This window comes from Musa acuminata, chromosome BXJ3-2 (genome assembly GCF_036884655.1).
Source record: "Musa acuminata AAA Group cultivar baxijiao chromosome BXJ3-2, Cavendish_Baxijiao_AAA, whole genome shotgun sequence".
NCBI classification, from domain to species: domain Eukaryota; kingdom Viridiplantae; phylum Streptophyta; class Magnoliopsida; order Zingiberales; family Musaceae; genus Musa; species Musa acuminata.
The window spans coordinates 15,452,412-15,471,628 of NC_088350.1; the positions used below are offsets into that span (position 1 = coordinate 15,452,412).

Genomic DNA, 19,217 nt, shown 5'->3' on the forward strand with positions numbered 1-19,217 from the left:
GGGGGGGGGGGGTGAATTAGTGTAGTGGAAAAAGTAATTTCGTACAGATAATAACTTAGAAAGCTTACGGAAACATATTTGAAATAAAGTAAGGAAGGCAGTTTGCAGTTAAGATAGAAATCAGAATGTAAGCGCAAACTGAAATATGATGTTCGTACGATAAAATTGATTTCCGTCTTAACGCTGATTCAGAAAATACTTAACCAAGAAACATATTTGTAAATGAGCAGAAGGTAGTAAGCTACTGAGGAGGTTTGTAGTAAAGATAAGATGCTCAAAGTAAATGCAAACCAGAGAAGACGAGAGTTTATAGTGGTTTGGTCAATCGTGACCTACATCCACTCCTCCGATTCCTCTTTCGTCGAGGCCATCGGCATCCACTAACGATCTTCCTTTACTAGGCGAAGATCAATCTCCTTCTTACACCCCTCTTCTCCTTTTACCGGGTTTAGGAGACAACCCTTACAAGCACTCACTCTCCTCTCTTAAATAGAATTCTAACACTTAAGCTAGAGGAGGGAAATTCTAGAGATTGTAGCAGCGTTTTCTCCCTTTTAATCTCTCTGTGCTTGTCTGTTTTACCCAGGGACGGGAAGGGTATTTATAGGCTCCAAACTAGTTTGAATTATGAGCTCAAAACTGTCATCTCCCGGAATTCCAAGGTCTAGCGGTTGCACCACCTAGCAGAGCTCGGAGATTGAGCCTCTGGGTGGTGCCACCGCTTGTTAGGGGCGGTTGCACTGTTTGGCAGAGCTCGGAGACTGAGCCTCTGGGCAGTGCCACCGCCTGACAAGGGCGGTTGCACCGCTCAGTCTCGCTCGAAGACTGAACCCTAGTGGTGCCACCGCTTGTTAGGGGCGGTTGCATCGTCCAGCTTTCCTAGGAGACCCTCTCCTAGGCGGTGCCACCGCCTAGTAGGAATTCTGGTCCGAATGGGTTGATCCATTCGACCCAATTTGGGTCTGTCAAGGGCCCAGTTGCCCCCAAATTAAGTTAATGGGATCACCTCCCATTCCTAACTTAATCTACATACTAACTATGATAATTCTTAAGACATTTACTATAGCTTGCTCTGGTGTGTCAATGGCTTCTTCCGACGAGCTTCCAGCGAACTTCCGGCCAACATCCGATGAACCTCCGGCGATGCTCCGACGAACTTCCAGCAATCTCCTGGACTTGCGATGATCCACTTGGCAAGTTCCGACGAGCTTCTTTTGGCAAGCTCCTGGACTTCTCGGATTTGTTCCCGCAGAACCTCCGACGACCGTCCGGACTTCCGTCGAGCTCTCGAACTCCCAACGTGATCATAGTCTTGACTCCAACGCAACTCCTACTGCATGTCTTTCTTTCATCGTAGTTAATCCTACACACTTAAAACAAAACTTCGATCGAGACAATTAATCCTAAGCAATTAACTAAGTTGTCCGGCATGTCGTTGGTCCCTCGACGCTTCGTCTGATTCTTCGACGCATCGTCCTCTCCTGCGGCCTATTGCCCAATCGGCCAGTTGACTCCACAACTCCGATATCCTTGGCGCAATACCCGCTTCTTCTTGGCCCGATGCCCATGTCTACGGCCCAAAGCCTTCTATCGATACGTCGACCGATCCATCGACCCGATGTCCAATATTCTGACATGTTCCTCCGGCACAACATGATTTTTCCTGCTTTAATTGTCTCATCCTGATCGAAGCATCCTACGTCACTCAAAACGTAGATTAAAACATAAACACATATCAAGTGGTTTCATCATCAAAATATGAGATTCAACAATCTCCCCCTTTTTTATGATGACAACCACTTGATGACGAAGTTAACCTTAACTCCCAAAGTTTAAAAAACTCCCCCTATCAATATGTCATATTGATAGAACCTTGAATTTAAACTGAATTCACGTCATTGCAATATTCATCATGAATACTTGCAACACATCATCATGAACTTATGCATAGACTTATGCATTAACATGTCATGTCATCAACATACTTCTCCCCCTTTGTCATCAACAAAAAGGAGAAGTACAACTATTCTTGTGTTTGTAATATAAGTTTAACTCATTGCATGAAAAACATAATATTAAATTTTTATCATCATGCAATCTAGCAATTTTATAACATTTTAGAACTTACAAAATAGCAATTTAGAGATGTTCAAGAAAGAAACTCTTGCTTCTTGAAATATGCAAGTTTTACAAGCTAGCAAATTCAAAGATATGCAAGTTGGCATATTTACTTTTCTTGAGATAGGCACAATAGCACATTTTTGCATTTTCTTGATGTTTCAAGTTAGCAATTCTCGGTGATGTTCAAGATAGCAATTTCTTCTCTTTTGAGAAGTGCAATTTTTGTTTTCTTCTTGAATTGTGCACGCTAGTTATCTCCCCCTTAGTCATTGTCAAAAAGAAGGGAAGACCCTTTCTAAAGAAGGGAAGACCCTATATGTCAATTTCTAAATCATGACATAGGTGAGTAATCATTCTTATTTCAAAATTCCATAATTGAGATAAACCTTGAATTCAAATTAAGGCAATTTTAATCATGATTCATATTATATGCAATACATTACATAAAAAGCATAAGTATTGCATGCATCATTTTAGCAGCAAATCATAACATTTCATCACATGGCAAGATATCATCAAGTAAAATTACGATGCAAGTTCTTGATATCTTAACATGATGCAAACATGGCATATGGCAATCATAGCATTTCGATTATCAATTTACCATATATTTCGATACAAGCTTCTTTTGATATCTTAACATAATTCAAATTTAAATATGGCACTTATAGCATTAATTCATATATTTCTCATTCAAATATGGCACTCATAGTATCAATTCATATATTTCTCCCCCTTTGTTATCAACAAAAGGAGAAGTAGCTCTAGCTATTTTAAAAGATATGCAAGTTTTTGTAACATGAAGCTAGATTTTCATCACAACATATAAACACAAAAGCATAGCAAGATTCTTAAGTTCAATCATGGCAATTCAACACTTGCTTCTTGTGCAAGATTGCACTTTGCTTTTTTTTTGCATGTTCTAACTAGCAAAAGCTTTCTTCCCTTTGTTTTGTCGAAAAGAAGGGAAGAGTACAAGCTAGCCAACATTTGCCTTGAGCTAGCAATCTTTCTCCCCCTATGTCATTACCGAAAAGAAGGGAGAAATCAATGGCCAAAAAATTTTAATCATTATACGGGCCATATTACAAAATCATGTCATGATCTCAAGAAAATTCAAGAAGGACATGATTCATTCAACAAATCCTTTTAATAGAACAAAAGAATTATACAACCAAGGATTATGATTAAAATATATTAATATCATAGATCAAGTCATGATTCGTGATTTATCATAAAGCAAATTAATTTTCAGTCATCACATAAGGTATTTAAAGAATTTTTGAAACATATGAGAATGATTAATTTAAGCATGTAATGTTTCAATCAAATTCAAGTCATGAATACCAATACTTTCATATTGTGAGTATCAATTCATGAATACCAAAAGATATTATTTGTGATTCCAATTTTGCAAGATCAAGATTATGATTTAGATAAAACTCATTCAAATCAAATCGTTAACTTGAAACTCATAATCAAGTCATCAAAATCAATTTCAAGATTCACAAAATATCATGAAATTATTAATCTCAATCAGATGGGAAAAGCATTTTTTAAGTGATTCTTTTTCATCTAAGCATGTCTTAGTCTTTATATGCCAAATCAAGATAAGCATGAAAGTTTAAGATGTAAAGGCAAAATCTTATAAAACAACTCATCAAGCAAGATTTTAAACATCCATTTTCAAGTCATATAAAGAGTAAGTCAAGGATTCAATTATCTCATGTCATGAATTCCAATAGGCATCTCAAAATATCAACATCACATTAAAAAGATATTTCAAAAAGATATAGCAATAAGTGATTCATTTGTATCATTTTATTCATTCGAAAGATTCTCCTCTTTGGTAAATAAATATAGGAAAACAAAATGAATTATGGAAATGAAACATGATTGAAGCATTGAACATGATTCATATTTAAAATGTGTCTTATGTCATAAGTATGAATCAAGCATTTGTAAAATCCAAAATCATCCTCAAAGTCACATTCAATAAATTCATATATGACAAGCATAGATTTATTAAAAAGACGATAAGATAGAGGATCACATTTCGTTTTTATAAATTTCTATTCATGTGATTTGCTTCTTATAAGCATGCTTTTACCTTTAATAAAACAAGTGTCAACATTTAAGACGGAAAGGTAAAAAACAAATCATCAAGCATGATTCCATGATAACATCCTTTTAATATCTTGATATTCATCATCAAGTATGATTTCAAAAAGTATATTAAAGAGAAATCATTAAAACCAAATGCATGATACACTTATTTATTTTCAAAATATTCATCATGTTTACTTTCATGAGATTCACAAGATTGATAAAATAAATTCATTAATCTCAATAGGATAGAAAATTATTTTCATTTCATACAATTGATTTCATGTGAAGGTATTCAAGTCATTTGTGAAAACATGTATCATCATTTAAAATCGAAACATAAGTTTCGTCATGAAGCCGTCAAAACACATCATGATATCACATCTATCATCACAAGACTATCAAGAAATTCTTAAATAGATGTACATGCACTATGTCATCTTAATATGTCATGAGAATGTCATCTTAATTCGTCATAGAAACGATTAGACCAAAAATATATTAATCTAAAATGAGAGTTTCAAATCAACATTTACTTCAAAAACTCATGCATGACATAAAATCATCAAGATACACATGCATGGATTAATCCTAAGCATTATCACATATCATATATCATCCCTAATGTTAAATACATCATTCAACATTTCCATAACATGCATGAAACCTTAGCAATATACTTTTCATGATCAAATTTTTAATTTTTCAAAGATGCTAAAAATAAAAACATGATATAATTTTTGAAAAATAATTTATTTATTTCCTATTCCTACTATCTAAATTAAGCACTCATGAAGGACTTCAAGTAATTTCAAAATAATTCAAGAGAGTTGAGTTACTTACCTTGTAGTCGAAGCCAGTCAAAGCCCAATTCGCCGTTTCACCTTTAGAAGTTCTTGATTCATCCTTGGTTGCCTTCCTCTTCTTTGGCCTCTTCCTCCGTTCAAGTTCATTGTTTATTTTAGATTTTTGTTTAATAAACTTATTAAGATTTAGTGTTCGAAGTTCAAATTCATTATTGTCCTCACCACTTGAGTTATCGCTCAAGTGGTATTCATTTGTCCGGGATTCCAAATCCTTCCTATTCTTTGGAAGGTTGTTTTGTTCATCATGTTCATCATATGCAATGTGAACCATTTCATATGTCATCAATGAACTAATTAGTTCTTCAAGTGATAAGTTATTTAGGTTTTTAACTTCTTATATTGCAGTTACTTTTGAATCCCACTTCTTGGAAAGAGAACGTAAAATCTTATTTACGAGTTCAAAATCCGAAAAATATTTGCCAAGAGCTTTTAGATTATTGACGACATCCGTGAAACGGGTGTACATGTCGCCTATAGTCTCGCTTGGTTGCATTCAAAAAAGCTGAAAATCATGCAATAAAATGTTAACTTTTGAGTCTTTGACTCTACTAGTTTCCTCGTGCGTGATTTCAAGTATTCGTCAAATATCAAATGTCATTTCGCATATAGAAATCCGATTGAACTCATTTTTGTCCAAAGAGTAAAATAAGGCATTCATAGCCTTTGTGTTTAAAGAAAAATACTTCTTCTCCAAATCTGACAATTCGTTCATCAGTTTAGAGGGAAGCTGACAACCATTTTCAACAATATTCCATAGATCCAAATTCATAGAAATCAAGAAATCTCTCATTCAAGTTTTTCAATAACACGTCCAATCCGTTAAACAACGGTGGACGAACAACCGAAAAACCCTCTTGAAAGCCATGAAGAGCCATTTCTCTCGAGTGTAAATCCGAAATGAGAAATACCGGGCTCTGATACCAATTGTTAGGATCAAGAGTACTAAAAGAGGGGGGGGGGGGAGGGGTGAATTAGTGCAGCGGAAAACTTTTGACGATTAAAACTGCGTTCGTACGTTGAAATCCGATTCCGACGTAAAAGTCATTTCGTGCAGATAATAACTTTGAAATCTTACGGAAACATATTTGAAGTAAAGTAAGGAAGGCAGTTTGCAGTTAAGATAGAAATCAGAATGTAAGCGCAAACTGAAATATGATGTTCGTAAGATAAAACCGATTTTCGTCTTAATGTCGATTCAGAAAATACTTAACTAAGAAACACATTTGTAAATGAGCAGAAGGCAGTAAGCTACTGAGGAGGTTTGCAGTAAAGATAAGATGCTCAAAGTAAATGCAAACCAGAGAAGACGAGAGTTTATAGTGGTTCGGTCAATCGTGACCTACATCCACTCCTCCGATTCCTATTCCGTCAAGGCCACCGGCATCCACTAACGATCTTCCTTTACTAGGCAAAGATCAATCTCCTTCTTACACCCCTCTTCTCCTTTTACCGGGTTTAGGAGACAACCCTTACAAGCACTCACTCTCCTCTCTTAAACAGAATTCTAACACTTAAGCTAGAGGAGGGAAATTCTAGAGATTGCAGCAGTGTTTTCTCTCTTTTAATCTCTCTGTGCTTGTCTGTTTTACCCAGGGATGGGAGGGGTATTTATAGGCTCCAAACCAGTTTGAATTCCGAGCTCAAAACTATCATCTTCCAGAATTCTGGGGTCTGGCGGTTGCACCGCCTAGTAGAGCTCGGAGACTGAGCCTCTGGGCAGTGCCACCGCTTGTCAGGGGCGGTTGCACCACTTGGCAGAGCTCGGAGACTGAGCCTCTGGACGGTTCCACCCCCTGACAGGGGCGGTTGCACCACCCAGTCTCACTCGGAGACTGAGCCCTGGCGGTGCCAACGCCTGTCAAGGGCGGTTGCACCGCCCATTCTTGCTCGGAGACTGAGCCTAGGGGATGCCACCACCTGCCTGGGGCGGTTGCACCGCCCAGCTTTCCTGGGAGACCCTCTCCTGGGCGGTGCCACCACCGACCCTAGCGGTGCCACCGCCTAGTAGGAATTCTGGTCCGAATGGATTGATCCATTCGGCCCAATTTGGGTCTGTCAAGGGCCCAATTGCCCCCAGATTAAGTTAATGGGATCACCTCTCATTCCTAACTTAATCTACATGCTAACTACGACAATTCTTAAGACATTTACTACAGCTTGCTCCGGTGCGTCAATCGCTTCTTCCGACAAGCTTCCGGCGAACTTCCGACGAACATCCGACGAACCTCCGGCGATGCCCCGACGGAGTTCCGGCAAACTCCTGGACTTGTGATGATCCACTTGGCGAGTTTCGACGAGCTTCTTTTGGCAAGCTCTTGGACTTCTCGGATTTGTTCCCGCAAAACCTCCGACGACCGTCCGGACTTCCGTCGAACTCTCAAACTCCGGCGCAACTCCTATTGCATGTTTTACTTCCATCGTAGTTAATCCTACACATGTAAAATAAAACTTTGATTGAGACAATTAATCCTAAGCAATTAACTAAGTTGTCCGGCATGTCATTGGTCCCTCGACGCTTCGTCCGATTCTTCGGCGCATCGTCCTCTCCTACGGCTTATTGCCCAATCGGCCAGTTGACTCTGTAACTCCGATATCCTTGGCGCAATACCTGCTACTTCTTGGCCCGATGCCCAAGTCCACGGCCCGAAGCCTTCTGTCGATACGTAGACCGATCCATCGGCCCTTCGTCCAATCTTCTAACATGTTCCTCCGGCACAACATGATTTTTCCTGCTTTAATTGTCTCATCCTGATCGAAGCATCCTGCGTCACTCAAAATGCAGATTAAAACATAAACATATATCAAGTGGTTTCATCATCAAAATACGAGATTCAACAATAAATACAAAGGTGTCATATGAAAATCATGATATGAAATATATTAATATAAAATATCAAGAAAGATCAATTTGTGAATGATTCATCTTGACAAATATCCTTTTAAATAATAAAAAAGAAATCTTAGGAGATTAAATAGTAAGAAAAATCTTAAGTCATGAATTCTAAAAATGATATTATCTTTAGTAAATAATGAATAGAATAATAAAAGATCAAATAAAAGATCTTGATTCACATAAAATAAACCTCAATTCATTAATGTCGAGAATCAAGATTCATTTAGATAAATCACCTCTTAGAAGATAGAATCATACGAAAACAAAATGATTCATATAAAATACATCTCATGTGATAAACACGAATAAATCAAGCATTTGCATAAACATGAAAATAAATTATCAAATCCAAAATCATAATTAAAATCACTTTTCTTTCATTCAGAAAATTTATTGAAAGTGACGTAAATTGATTCCTACAAGATTAAAAGTAGCTAAAATTCTTTTAGTTCTGAATTTTGTGATTGATTTCATATTCTAGTCTTCCATACAAAAGCTATGCATCATCATTTAAAATAAAAAAATGATATGGAAATCATCAAAGACACTTTATTGCTTCTTAAAACATACATAGGATTAATCTTATTATGAGTACAAGCATTAGATTTAAATCTAACATTTTATCCCTTTATTATAAAGAAATGCAATTGTCATGATCAATTTTTTAATTTTTCAAAAACACTAGAAAGGAAAGCATGATCCCCTTTTATTTATTTATTTATTTATATTTTATATACTAATTTAAAAATAATTATGAAATACATCATGTAATTTCATAATAAACAAAGGGATTTTGGTTATCTCGTCATCGAAAGTCATTTAGGTGTAGTTCACCACCTAGTCTTTGTTGGTTTGCTTCTCATCTTCGAATGAGCTCGATTCATCCCAAGCCGCCTTAAATACGTTCTTCTTCTTTGACAACTTCTTCTTTTTAAGTTCATTTTTATTCTTAGTCTCATGTTTTATAAATTTTATAAATTTACATATGAGGAGTTTTATGTCATCATCACTTGAGCTTTCGCTCGAGTGATCTTCTTTTGTTCTAAGTGCTAAGTCCTTCCTGTTCTTTGGAATGTTGTTCTCAAGTTCATCATATGTCTTGCATGTTATTTCATAGGTCATCAAAGACCCAATAAGTTCTTCAGTCGGAAAATAGTTTAAGTTCTTTGCCTCTTGTATGATAGTTACTTTTGAATCCTAGTTTTTAGGAAGAGAACATAAAACTTTATTCATAAGTTCAAGATTTAAAAATCTTTTACTAAGAGCTTTTAAACTATTGATGACATCCATAAAACGAGTATACATGTCAATAATAGTTTCACTTGGCTTCATACGAAATATTTCAAAATCATGTATTAAAAGATTAATCATCGAATCTTTAACTCTACTAGTGCCTTCGTGTATGATTTCAAATGTGTGACAAATCTCATAAGCTATTTCGCAAATAGAAACTCGATTGAATTCATTTATATCTAAAGTACAAAACAAAGCATTCATAGCTTTGGCATTCAAAGAGAAAGTCTTCTTCTTCAAATAATTTCAATCGTTCATTAGTAGAGAAGACTTTTGAATTTCGTTTTCAATAATATTTCATAAATCGATATTCAACGAAAGCAAAAAAAACTCTTATCCGAGTTTTTCAATAAGTATAGTATGTCCCATTGAATATAGGAGGACGAATGATAGAGTAACCCTCTTAAAAGTCGGAAAGAGTCATTTCTCTTTGTTGTTAAACCAAATGAGAAAAAATGTGGCTCTGATACCAATTGTTAGGATCAAGTCAGTACTAAGAGGGTGGGTGAATTAGTGCTTACGATAAAAATTACGTTAGTTTTGAAAATCTTTATTTGATAAAAATCGATATCAGAAAGATAAGTATAATTTCACTATTTGGGCCTTTCACTGAGCCCAACATAGCCCAAACTTGAGCTCAATTGACCCCTAATTGAGTTGGCCCAATTCTAACCCAATTATGTGCTAATTAAGAATTTTAAGGCATACACTAAGCTAAATAAGTCTAGTAAGTCTAGGTTTCTTCTAGCGAACTTCCGATGATCTCTCGACAATGTTCCAGCAGACTCCTAGCAAGCTCTTGGACTTTATGACGATCTTTTTGATGAGTTCCGATGAGCTTCTTCGCGGTTAATTCTAGCAGGATTTCCGATGAACCTCCGGACTTTCTACGAACTCTCAAACTTCCAACAAAATCTCGATCTTGACTCCGGCATTTTGTTTTTCTTCATGCATTGATCACCATCGTAGTTAATCTTGCACACTTTTCTCAACATATAGATTTGATTAAATAATTTACCAATTGATTTCACCAACAAGTGGAATTGTTATGACATAATCTCCGAGATTATGTCAAGCGATGGTATCGTCGGTTTGGGCGATGGTATCACCTAGTGATAAGGTGTCAAGCGGTGATACCACCCAGTACCAGTGCTGTAGGTGGTGGTACTGCCTAGCATAGGCGGTCATATTGCCCAACATAGGTGGTCGTACCGCCAAGATCCAAAAAACCTGAGATAAGGCTTTTTTTTGCTACATTTTTTAAGCAAATTAGGGTTAATAAATACCGCAGCTATTCCTGTATGGAATATAAAGAAAGTTGAGTGATTTTAAAGTTGTAAACCCTATTAAAAAGTTGAGTTCCCTCTTCCTAAAGCTTAGAGAGAGTTCTAAGGATGGTGTGTGAGGGATACCTTGTAAAAGAGAATTATAAAATGTTATATCCTAAACCTATGAAAAGGAGAAGAGGGATGTAAAAGGGTAGTTGATCTTCGCCTATTGAAGGAAGATCGATAGTGGATGTCAGTGTTCTCGACGGAAGAGGAATCGGTGGAGTGGATGTAAGTCATAACGACCGAACCACTATAAATTCTGGTATACTCATTTCCATTCTGCTTTTCATTATTGCCATTGCTTTCTAAGTTAATTGCTAGTTCATTTACTCTAAAGTCAAGCACTTTCTGAGATTGGTTTTCAATGAACAAAGATTTTTCAAAACTGACGTGTTTTATCCGCTGCACTAATTCACCCCCCCCCCCCCTCTTAGTGCCGACTCGATCATAACAGCCACCTCCTATTCTCCTCTCCCATTCTCCTCCTAAGATAGTAGGTCTAGAGATTTGAGGAGCATTATCATAGCCCTATTGTGTGGATTACTACTAGAGAGAATGATGTTTGACCTCCTTCATCCTCTCCTACAGATATACAAGGATTATGGAATATACGATCTCCCTAGGTAATACAACTATCTCACGCGTGATTTTCAGTTTTGCGGATTTTTTTCACCAATCTTCGCATGGTGACAAACACATCTTTAAAAAATTTGGGGATTTTATTTTTTCTGTTCTTTCACTGCACATGTGATGTCGCCTCTAGAATTCCCTACACATAGTCGATAAGTTGAGTGAATTATTATGAATATAACAATTCACTAAAACAGAAGGAGTTCTAACTGATGCAACTCACGACCAACTCGACATTAGACCTAGAAAGTCACACACATATGATAGATGTTACGACAAATAGAGGATTTGATTTGTGATATCTAATTAAGCCATTGTTTTATTGGATCCGTTGGGTGAAACCCAATAAAAAGCTTAGCGTGAATATTTGGATAGAGATCCAATTTTTATTAAGCTAGGGATAATTGGATGGAGATCCAATATCCAATATGCCAAAGTAATTGGATAAAGATCCAATGCCCAATAGGACAAGATCCATTATGGTTAAGTTGAGAGGGCTTTGTATAAATAGAAAGAGGGCAAAAGGTTCATGGGCTAGACTCCTTTGGCTGCCCACCTCCTATTCTCCTCCCTCTCTTTTCCTCTCTGCCATCAGTCTTATTTGGGGCATTAGAACAGCAAGAAGGGTCAACCCCTTCTTGTGTTTTCTACATTATAGTGGTGTACAAAGGTAAGGAAAGAACGTGTTGTGAGAGAAGGTGCATCGTTGTTTTATCCATCATATAAATCACTACTAGAGAGGAGTTTGTAAGAGCTCCTTCATCCATCAACTAGGATTTGCAGATTGGAGATATACGATCTCCTCTTAGTGAAAATGCCTCAACACATCTTATATAGTTTTCAATTTTACAAGTTTTACGCTCATGATCTTCGCATGATGATTCGATAAATCTGTTTTGGGAAATAAGTTTTTGTTTTATTTTTTCGTTGTTCATGTGATGCTCTCTGTAGTTTCCCAACAGTTCCTTCGATGTTCAAATTAATAATATAAAATCTTTAAATATGAGTTTAAGTAGTTCAAAAAAAAATCTCTTATATTGGGTTTAAGATGTCTTTTTATATCCTAGATATTAAGAAGAGAGTTTATAATTGACTTCCTCGTCATAATGAATGAAAAAAAATTTATTATTGTGTGATGAGAAAGAAAATTATGATTATGAGAAGTAAACTTATATTTATTGATATTATATTCTCTATTGACTTATCAAATTCTACGTGATTCATATATTAACTCTTCATTCGAGATCGGTTTATTTGACAAAGAATTTAATACGATGGCTTAGTTGCTTTCAACGAATCAACGGTTTATTTCACACACAGATTGCTCATGCTTCACTTAGTTTGTTTTCTTGTTGTGATTAGAAATTAGCGCTCATGAGGTAGATCAGGTGCACATTGAGTGCATTGCCACGTAGTCCTGGATCGATCGATCTAGGATTTTATATTGCTTATGATCATGTTAGATCACAAGGAGGGAATTTTTAATACAAGGTATAAATTAGGCCTTAATCTTGGCTACAAAGGCTACAACTTTGTGCATTTAAGAAACTTGTGAGCCACTTCCTAATAATATATTGATGTGATGAAACCGGGAAGGGCAACACGCAGAGGACGTGCAACCTGGCACTGCTACATGCCATACCACCCATTCATCTCACCACAGCCCGCCCCCCCCCCCCCCCCCTGTCTCTCTCTCTCTCTCTATCTGTTACTTGGAGTTTAATTTTTCTATTTATTAATTATTTTATTTTCTCTGCCCACGCGACCGTTCAACAACCACCCAAGTCCCGCGTTTCTGCGTTCGATTACCCACCGTCATCTCACACATCTCTGTTCCACTCCCTCAGTTTCCGCGGCATCCAAATCAGATCGTTTGCCTTAACAAAGTTTGCGTTACATCCTCAGCCCCCCACTTAACCTCCTCTATTTATCCCCTCCTCTCCTTTATCTTCTTGCTTTCTCTCTCTGTTTTCATAACGCCCCCTCCGCATTTTTTCTTCCGCCTCCCTTGAGAGCAGCTGCGTTTGATAACAAGTTCGGCACGGAAGACGTGGAAATGGAGGAGCAAGAATAGGAGGCAGAGGTGCGAAGCAGCGATGAGGGACGAAGGAGGTGGCGGTAGTGGAAAACATAATGTGCCCTCCGATGCCAAACCCGTCGCCCCCAACAACACCAAGCCCCTTTCCGTGTGGGGCGTTCTCGGCGGCGACGGCGACCACCACCACAATGCGAAGCCCTTGCCGCGTCCGTGGGCCTCCAGGGACTGTAAATCATTCTTTACGTTACACCGGCTCGGCTTTCTCCTCTTCCTCCTCTCTGTTTCGCTGCTCTACTTCCTCCATACCTACAACCTCCTCTTCTCCCCCTTGCCTTCCTGCCCCGTCTCCTCCACTGCCGTCCTCCACCTCTCCTCCGCCAACTTTACCACCAGCATTGGCAACGGTAGCAGCGCCGACGTAGGCAGATCGTCGCCGTCCACGCCGGTGCCGATAGCCGCCCCGCGTTCCCCCTCCTCTGCTGCTGCCGCCTCCCCCGCCGCTACAGGGCTGCAGCACATTGTCTTTGGCATCGCGGCCTCCGCCAAACTCTGGGAGAAGCGCAAGGCCTACATCAAGGTCTGGTGGCGGCCGCGCCGGATGCGCGGCTTTGTCTGGCTTGATAAGCCCGTCAAGGAGCTGAAGGCTACGGATCCCGGCCTCCCCCTCCTCAAGATCTCCGGCGACACCTCCCGGTTCCCCTACACCCATCGGAAGGGGGATCGCTCGGCCATCCGCATCTCCCGTATCGTCTCCGAGACGTTCCGTTTACGCCTCCCCAATGTTCGGTGGTTCGTCATGGGGGACGATGACACCGTCTTTTTCCCTGACAACCTCGCTTGCATCCTCTCCCGTTTCGACCACCGTCAACCCTACTACATCGGCTCTCATTCCGAGTCCCACCTCCAGAATATTTACTTCTCCTACAACATGGCCTACGGCGGCGGCGGGTTCGCCATCAGTGCCCCCCTCGCCGCCGCCCTCGCCAGAGTTCAGGACAAGTGCCTCTACCGCTACCCGGCCCTCTACGGCAGCGACGACCGGATCCAGGCCTGCATGGCTGAGCTCGGCGTCCCCCTCACCCGCCACCCCGGCTTCCACCAGTACGACGTCTACGGCGACCTCCTCGGTCTCCTCGCCGCTCATCCCGTCGCCCCGCTCGTCTCCCTCCACCATCTCGATGTCGTCCAGCCACTCTTCCCCGGCGCCGGTTCACGGGCAGCCGCCATCCGCCGCCTCTTCGACGGCCCCGTCCGCCTCGACTCCGGGGGAGTGATGCAGCAATCCATCTGCTACGAGCGGCGGCAGCTGTGGACGGTGTCCGTCGCCTGGGGCTTCGCCGTGACGGTGGTGCGCGGGGTGATGTCGCCGCGGGAGATGGAGACGCCGGCGCGGACGTTTCTCAACTGGTATCCTCGCGCGGACTACACAGCCTATGCGTTCAACACCCGGCCAGTGGCGCGCAACCCGTGCCAGAAGCCCTTCGTGTACTACCTCGCCTCAGCCCGCTACGACAACGCCCGCCAGACCACCGTCACCGAGTACAAGCGCCACCGCGAGACTCATCCGCTGTGCAAGTGGCGGATGGCTGACCCCTCGGCGCTCGTGGACCGCATCGTCGTCCACAAGAAGCCCGATCCCGGCCTCTGGGACAGAGTAATTAATTAGCTTTAATCACATTCGAAGCATAGCAGAATTCATGACGGTGTCCAAATTATAGTTATCCTTTTGTTTTGGTTTGGCATCAAACTTGGCAGGCTCCGCGGAGGAATTGCTGCAGAGTGTTGTCATCGCCAAAGGATGCGAAGAAGCGAGACAGGTCGATGGTGATTGACGTCGGGACGTGCCAAGAAGACGAGATCAGCGGGATAAATTAAGAGGAGCGTTAGCTCTCTCTCTCTCTCTCTCTCTCTCTCTCTCTCTCTCTCTTTCTCTCTCCCTCCCGCCTACCTGCTGTTTGTAGTTATGACCATATGTGAAGCCGCTGAAACAACTCTCTTGGAATTCTTTTTCCTTCGTCTCGTCGATCTGGGGCTCTCTTCGGTGGGGGCGACGATAGGTTCTCATGTGGTCGTAGTGCCTTGTGATTTGGGCCCCCAAGAGAAACTGGGCTTGCTTCTATAGGTGGGAAAGGTTATTGTCATCATTATTTTGGTGACAGAAGGGTAGTATAGGTATGAAAATTGGGTAAAGGCAATATAACGACGATTCCAAGTTCCAAGCGTGCGCCTCGTTTGCCTACTTCGACAGCTGCGAGTCTGTGAAGGCGTCAATTGACTTTGCTGGTGGGCACAGTGTAAATCTTGACTTGCATCGGACCTCTTTTATGTACTAGTGCTGAGGCTGTTCATTAACAATAAACAATTCTAGACTCGGTCGGATCAGGTCAAATTTGATTGGTTTTGACCAGGAAGTGTTGGGTAATGATTTCTGATTACTAATTAAAAGGAGGACTATCCGTCCTGCTTCAACCCTGCACAAAAAAAAGAAAGAAAATATTGATTAAATTAAACATAACTAGTTTCTATTGGGGAATAAAACAATAGAGTGTATAGTCAAAAATCATTGGTCACATCCGCCCATAAACAAACCTCCATTGATTCGACCGATACATTTTGCTAGTGTATACAATTGTTACGTTCATTTATGTATATATATAAAGATTTTGCTAGTGAAATTAGGTTACACAACTGTAGTATGTTCATTTATTGTATATATATAAAAGGAACGTTCAGTAATCTGAGGTAAATCTTGTTAGGAATTATGTGTTACTAACAATCATTTCTGAGAAGATATTAACTAGTTTAATTGATAAAAAATTTGATAATTTATTGTAGGTCATGGGTTCAAATCTCGACTTCATCATTTATCTTTTATAAAATAATAATAATTTTAAAATTAAAAGGATAAATTACAAAAGTGATTTTTAAATTAGTGGTGAGCGGTTTCACCCGTGTTGCTTCTAGTAATATGATCGAAATGGGTAAGAATAATTTTTTTGATCAAATACAAAATGTATAAAGTATTATATTTACATTAGAAAGCATAGTTGATGTAGTTTATGAAGTCTATATAGATCAGAATATATTATAGATCAAGTGTTTGAGCTTTTATTGCCTATTGTGAATATCTTATATCTCTTTGGGTAGATATCCATATCCTACATCTTAAGATTTAAGTTAAAATAAAAAAGTTCAATGGTACTTTAGAACAAAATTATATGGGGGAGGGTTGATATTCCACTAATAGTGGTGCGATATTTTCTCTCACAACTTATGTTAAATTAGTTGAGATTATAACCTTCCTTCAAAGAGATAAAACATCCTGAAGATTATGAAAGCAAAAGTTCTTGCAATTTAACCAAAGGAGTCAAAGGAATAGTGCAATGATACTTTGAAGTTGAATAGCTTGGATAGAAGTAGAGGGGTGTATTTCATGTGACCAAGAATCTTATTATGGACTATCAGAAAAGCTTAAATTTGTTAATTTATGAGTGAAGGATTTTAGAAATATAACTAGAAGTAGGGAGTCTATTGGGCAAGAGTTTCCAAAGGAATATTTTGATTTCAGAGTAGATATTTAAACTTTACATCACCCTCTATCTAAACCAAATTATTTCATATTCATGATCCTCCTTTCTTAATAAATAATAAGCACTTTTGATAGTAGATTTACTACTTGGAGTAAAGTATCAAGAGTCATCATCATCAGGGTGTTCTAAATTTTTAGATTTTCTTTATAAAGAGGGGGTGGAAAGATTGTTAAAGTGCCTAGTAATTATAATATTTTCTGTTAAGAAGATTCGAGACATATTGATTTGTCAAAGGAGTATCAGATTGCCTAGGTTAAGCCAGTTAGAGATGAGAGTGTTGGAAACCCATGGATCTTCTACTATAGTACTTCTATCATTTCTAATGAATTTTCCCAAGCTAGTTTTAGTGTTGCAACTGAGTGAGCATATGTTTTTCCAAATGCTCGAGTATATGGTTTTGGATTAGAATTCCAAGGGGTTAAGTTTCCAAATTTGGTAGTAAGGATTTGGACCTAAAGAATTTTTCCAATTTGAGTAGGGGGATAATTCTCTTGGCACAAATGACATTTTTGTTTTATGGTAAGGAGGTCAAGAATTCCTAACTCTCCACTAGCTTTGGTAGAGACAATCTAGTTCTAGATAATGAGATTGATCTTCTTCTTTCTTTTGTGAGGGTTTCGATTTAAAAAAATTCTCTAAAATTTTTATTTATTTGATTAAGAATTTGATTAGATATTTTCGCGAAGTGAGTACGTACAGATTGATAACAAAGTCAAAGAATAATTTTACTGAGTGATCATTCCTTAATACCAATCTTGTACAAAGAGAGTCGTGAAGGTTCATAGGGATTAAGAGATGGATAAGTAAGCTCCTAAGTATTTCATATGTCGATTGCCAACCTTAGTGTTGAGAAGATTGGTGTTTCTATGTCTAGTTTCAACAAAACACATTTTAGGAAAATAAAGCTCTGATTTTTATTGATTGACTTGAAGATTAATGAGAGATGATAGGTGTCATACCCGAAACCTTACTTAGAGAGCTAAACATAAATTAATATATTCGAGGATTCTACATAAAATAAATCATAAATCATCAAGATCTTTACCAGTAAAGTTAGTTGACACCTTCAATCTTAGAATTTTGATGACCTAATATATATTATCCGATCCAATCATCTCCACCCTATCTGAGGAGAGAAACTAAACTCTAGAGGGTTTACATGTCAGTGATCACAAAGACTAAGAGATCAAGATTGCAATTGTAATGATTGATTTAGGTAAACTTTAAAATTCTTATATTCTATCTTGTTCATGAAACATGAGGATCATATATTTTTCATGGCTTAATGATTTTTTTTTTAATGAATCAAAGAGTCAAAGAATTTTCTGAATGAATTATATTATTGATGAAATATTTTGATGTATTGCATTCATGAACCATGATTAAATTTTTTTTCTTTTTTTAATTTTTAACAAGAGTTAAGATTTTATTATTACTGAATCATCAGATAAATTACAAGTTATACGGTGGGTTTGAGAGATGGGATTGAAAAAAGAAAGAAAAAAATTGCGGAATGCCGAGGTCTTGGATCGCTGGCGGAACTTGGTAACACCTCATGTCACGCTCACTGCAAAGCTTGCCGCGGTAAGCAATGTTTCGAAGGGGGGGGCGAGGTGCTTACAACAGGTGTAAGTTGCTGCAACAGAGAAAGAAATGCGAGAGAAGGAAAGAGAAATAGATGTGAGGGAAGAAGAGGAGAGGAGGAAGTAGTGGCACACGGGAGAGCATGTCACCATGCTACGCAGTGTAGAGAAAGAGAAAGGTATAGAGAGAAAAAAAAAAGAAATTTTATTGCAAAAGGATTGATAGAGAAAGAGAAAGCTACGGAGAGAAAAAAAGGGAGAAATTTTATTATAAAATATTTGAAGAATTAATAGGAAGGAAATAGATGTTTTATAAGCTTTAAGTCTAAGCGATTTTAATGATATTAGCATTCTAAAATGTCATATTTGTACATTATTATTAATTGATATTCCTTACGTTATATAGAATAGGAAGAAGGAACTCGGTCCTTGTGTTAATCTTAGTTTCTACAATCAAGAAGTCTTCGAATGACTCCGTCTAACCTGAAGTAATGACATATATATTAGTGACTTATATGGTTTTTGATTGGTTTGTAAAATATTTTATTATTTCAAAGCATTGGATACATATTATACATGTTTGCAAGGTGTGAAAAAAATGTCTTCGAAATATTATTTGAAGTAATTATTGACCAACAAATTATTTTATGGTTTCAAATATTATAATTTTTTTACAAAATCAATTATGAAAAATTATGTGAAATATTTTGTAGAGAACATTATAAATATTTGACATATATTATATGATATATCAGTTGTCTGCTTG

The 19,217-nt window shown here is 38.4% G+C and overlaps 1 protein-coding gene across 1 annotated transcript; it reads left to right on the forward strand.

Annotated features, from left to right (window-relative positions):
- Positions 1-13,234: 13,234 nt before the first annotated feature.
- LOC103968722 (uncharacterized) lies at positions 13,235-15,373 on the forward strand. The gene is made up of 2 exons (XM_009382031.3): positions 13,235-14,932; positions 15,034-15,373. The coding sequence occupies exons 1-2, from the start codon at positions 13,337-13,339 to the stop codon at positions 15,151-15,153; spliced, it is 1,716 nt and encodes a 571-aa protein (XP_009380306.2). The 5' UTR covers positions 13,235-13,336; the 3' UTR covers positions 15,154-15,373.
- Positions 15,374-19,217: the final 3,844 nt, after the last annotated feature.

What these genes read in the sequence shown, in the direction of transcription:
- LOC103968722 (XM_009382031.3), top strand. Translation starts at nt 13,337, where the DNA reads ATGAGGGACGAAGGAGGTGGCGGTAGTGGAAAACATAATGTGCCCTCC. An exon ending in ATCCCGGCCTCTGGGACAGA is followed by an intron (nt 14,933 to 15,033) that starts GTAATTAATTAG and finishes CAAACTTGGCAG; the next exon opens with GCTCCGCGGAGGAATTGCTG.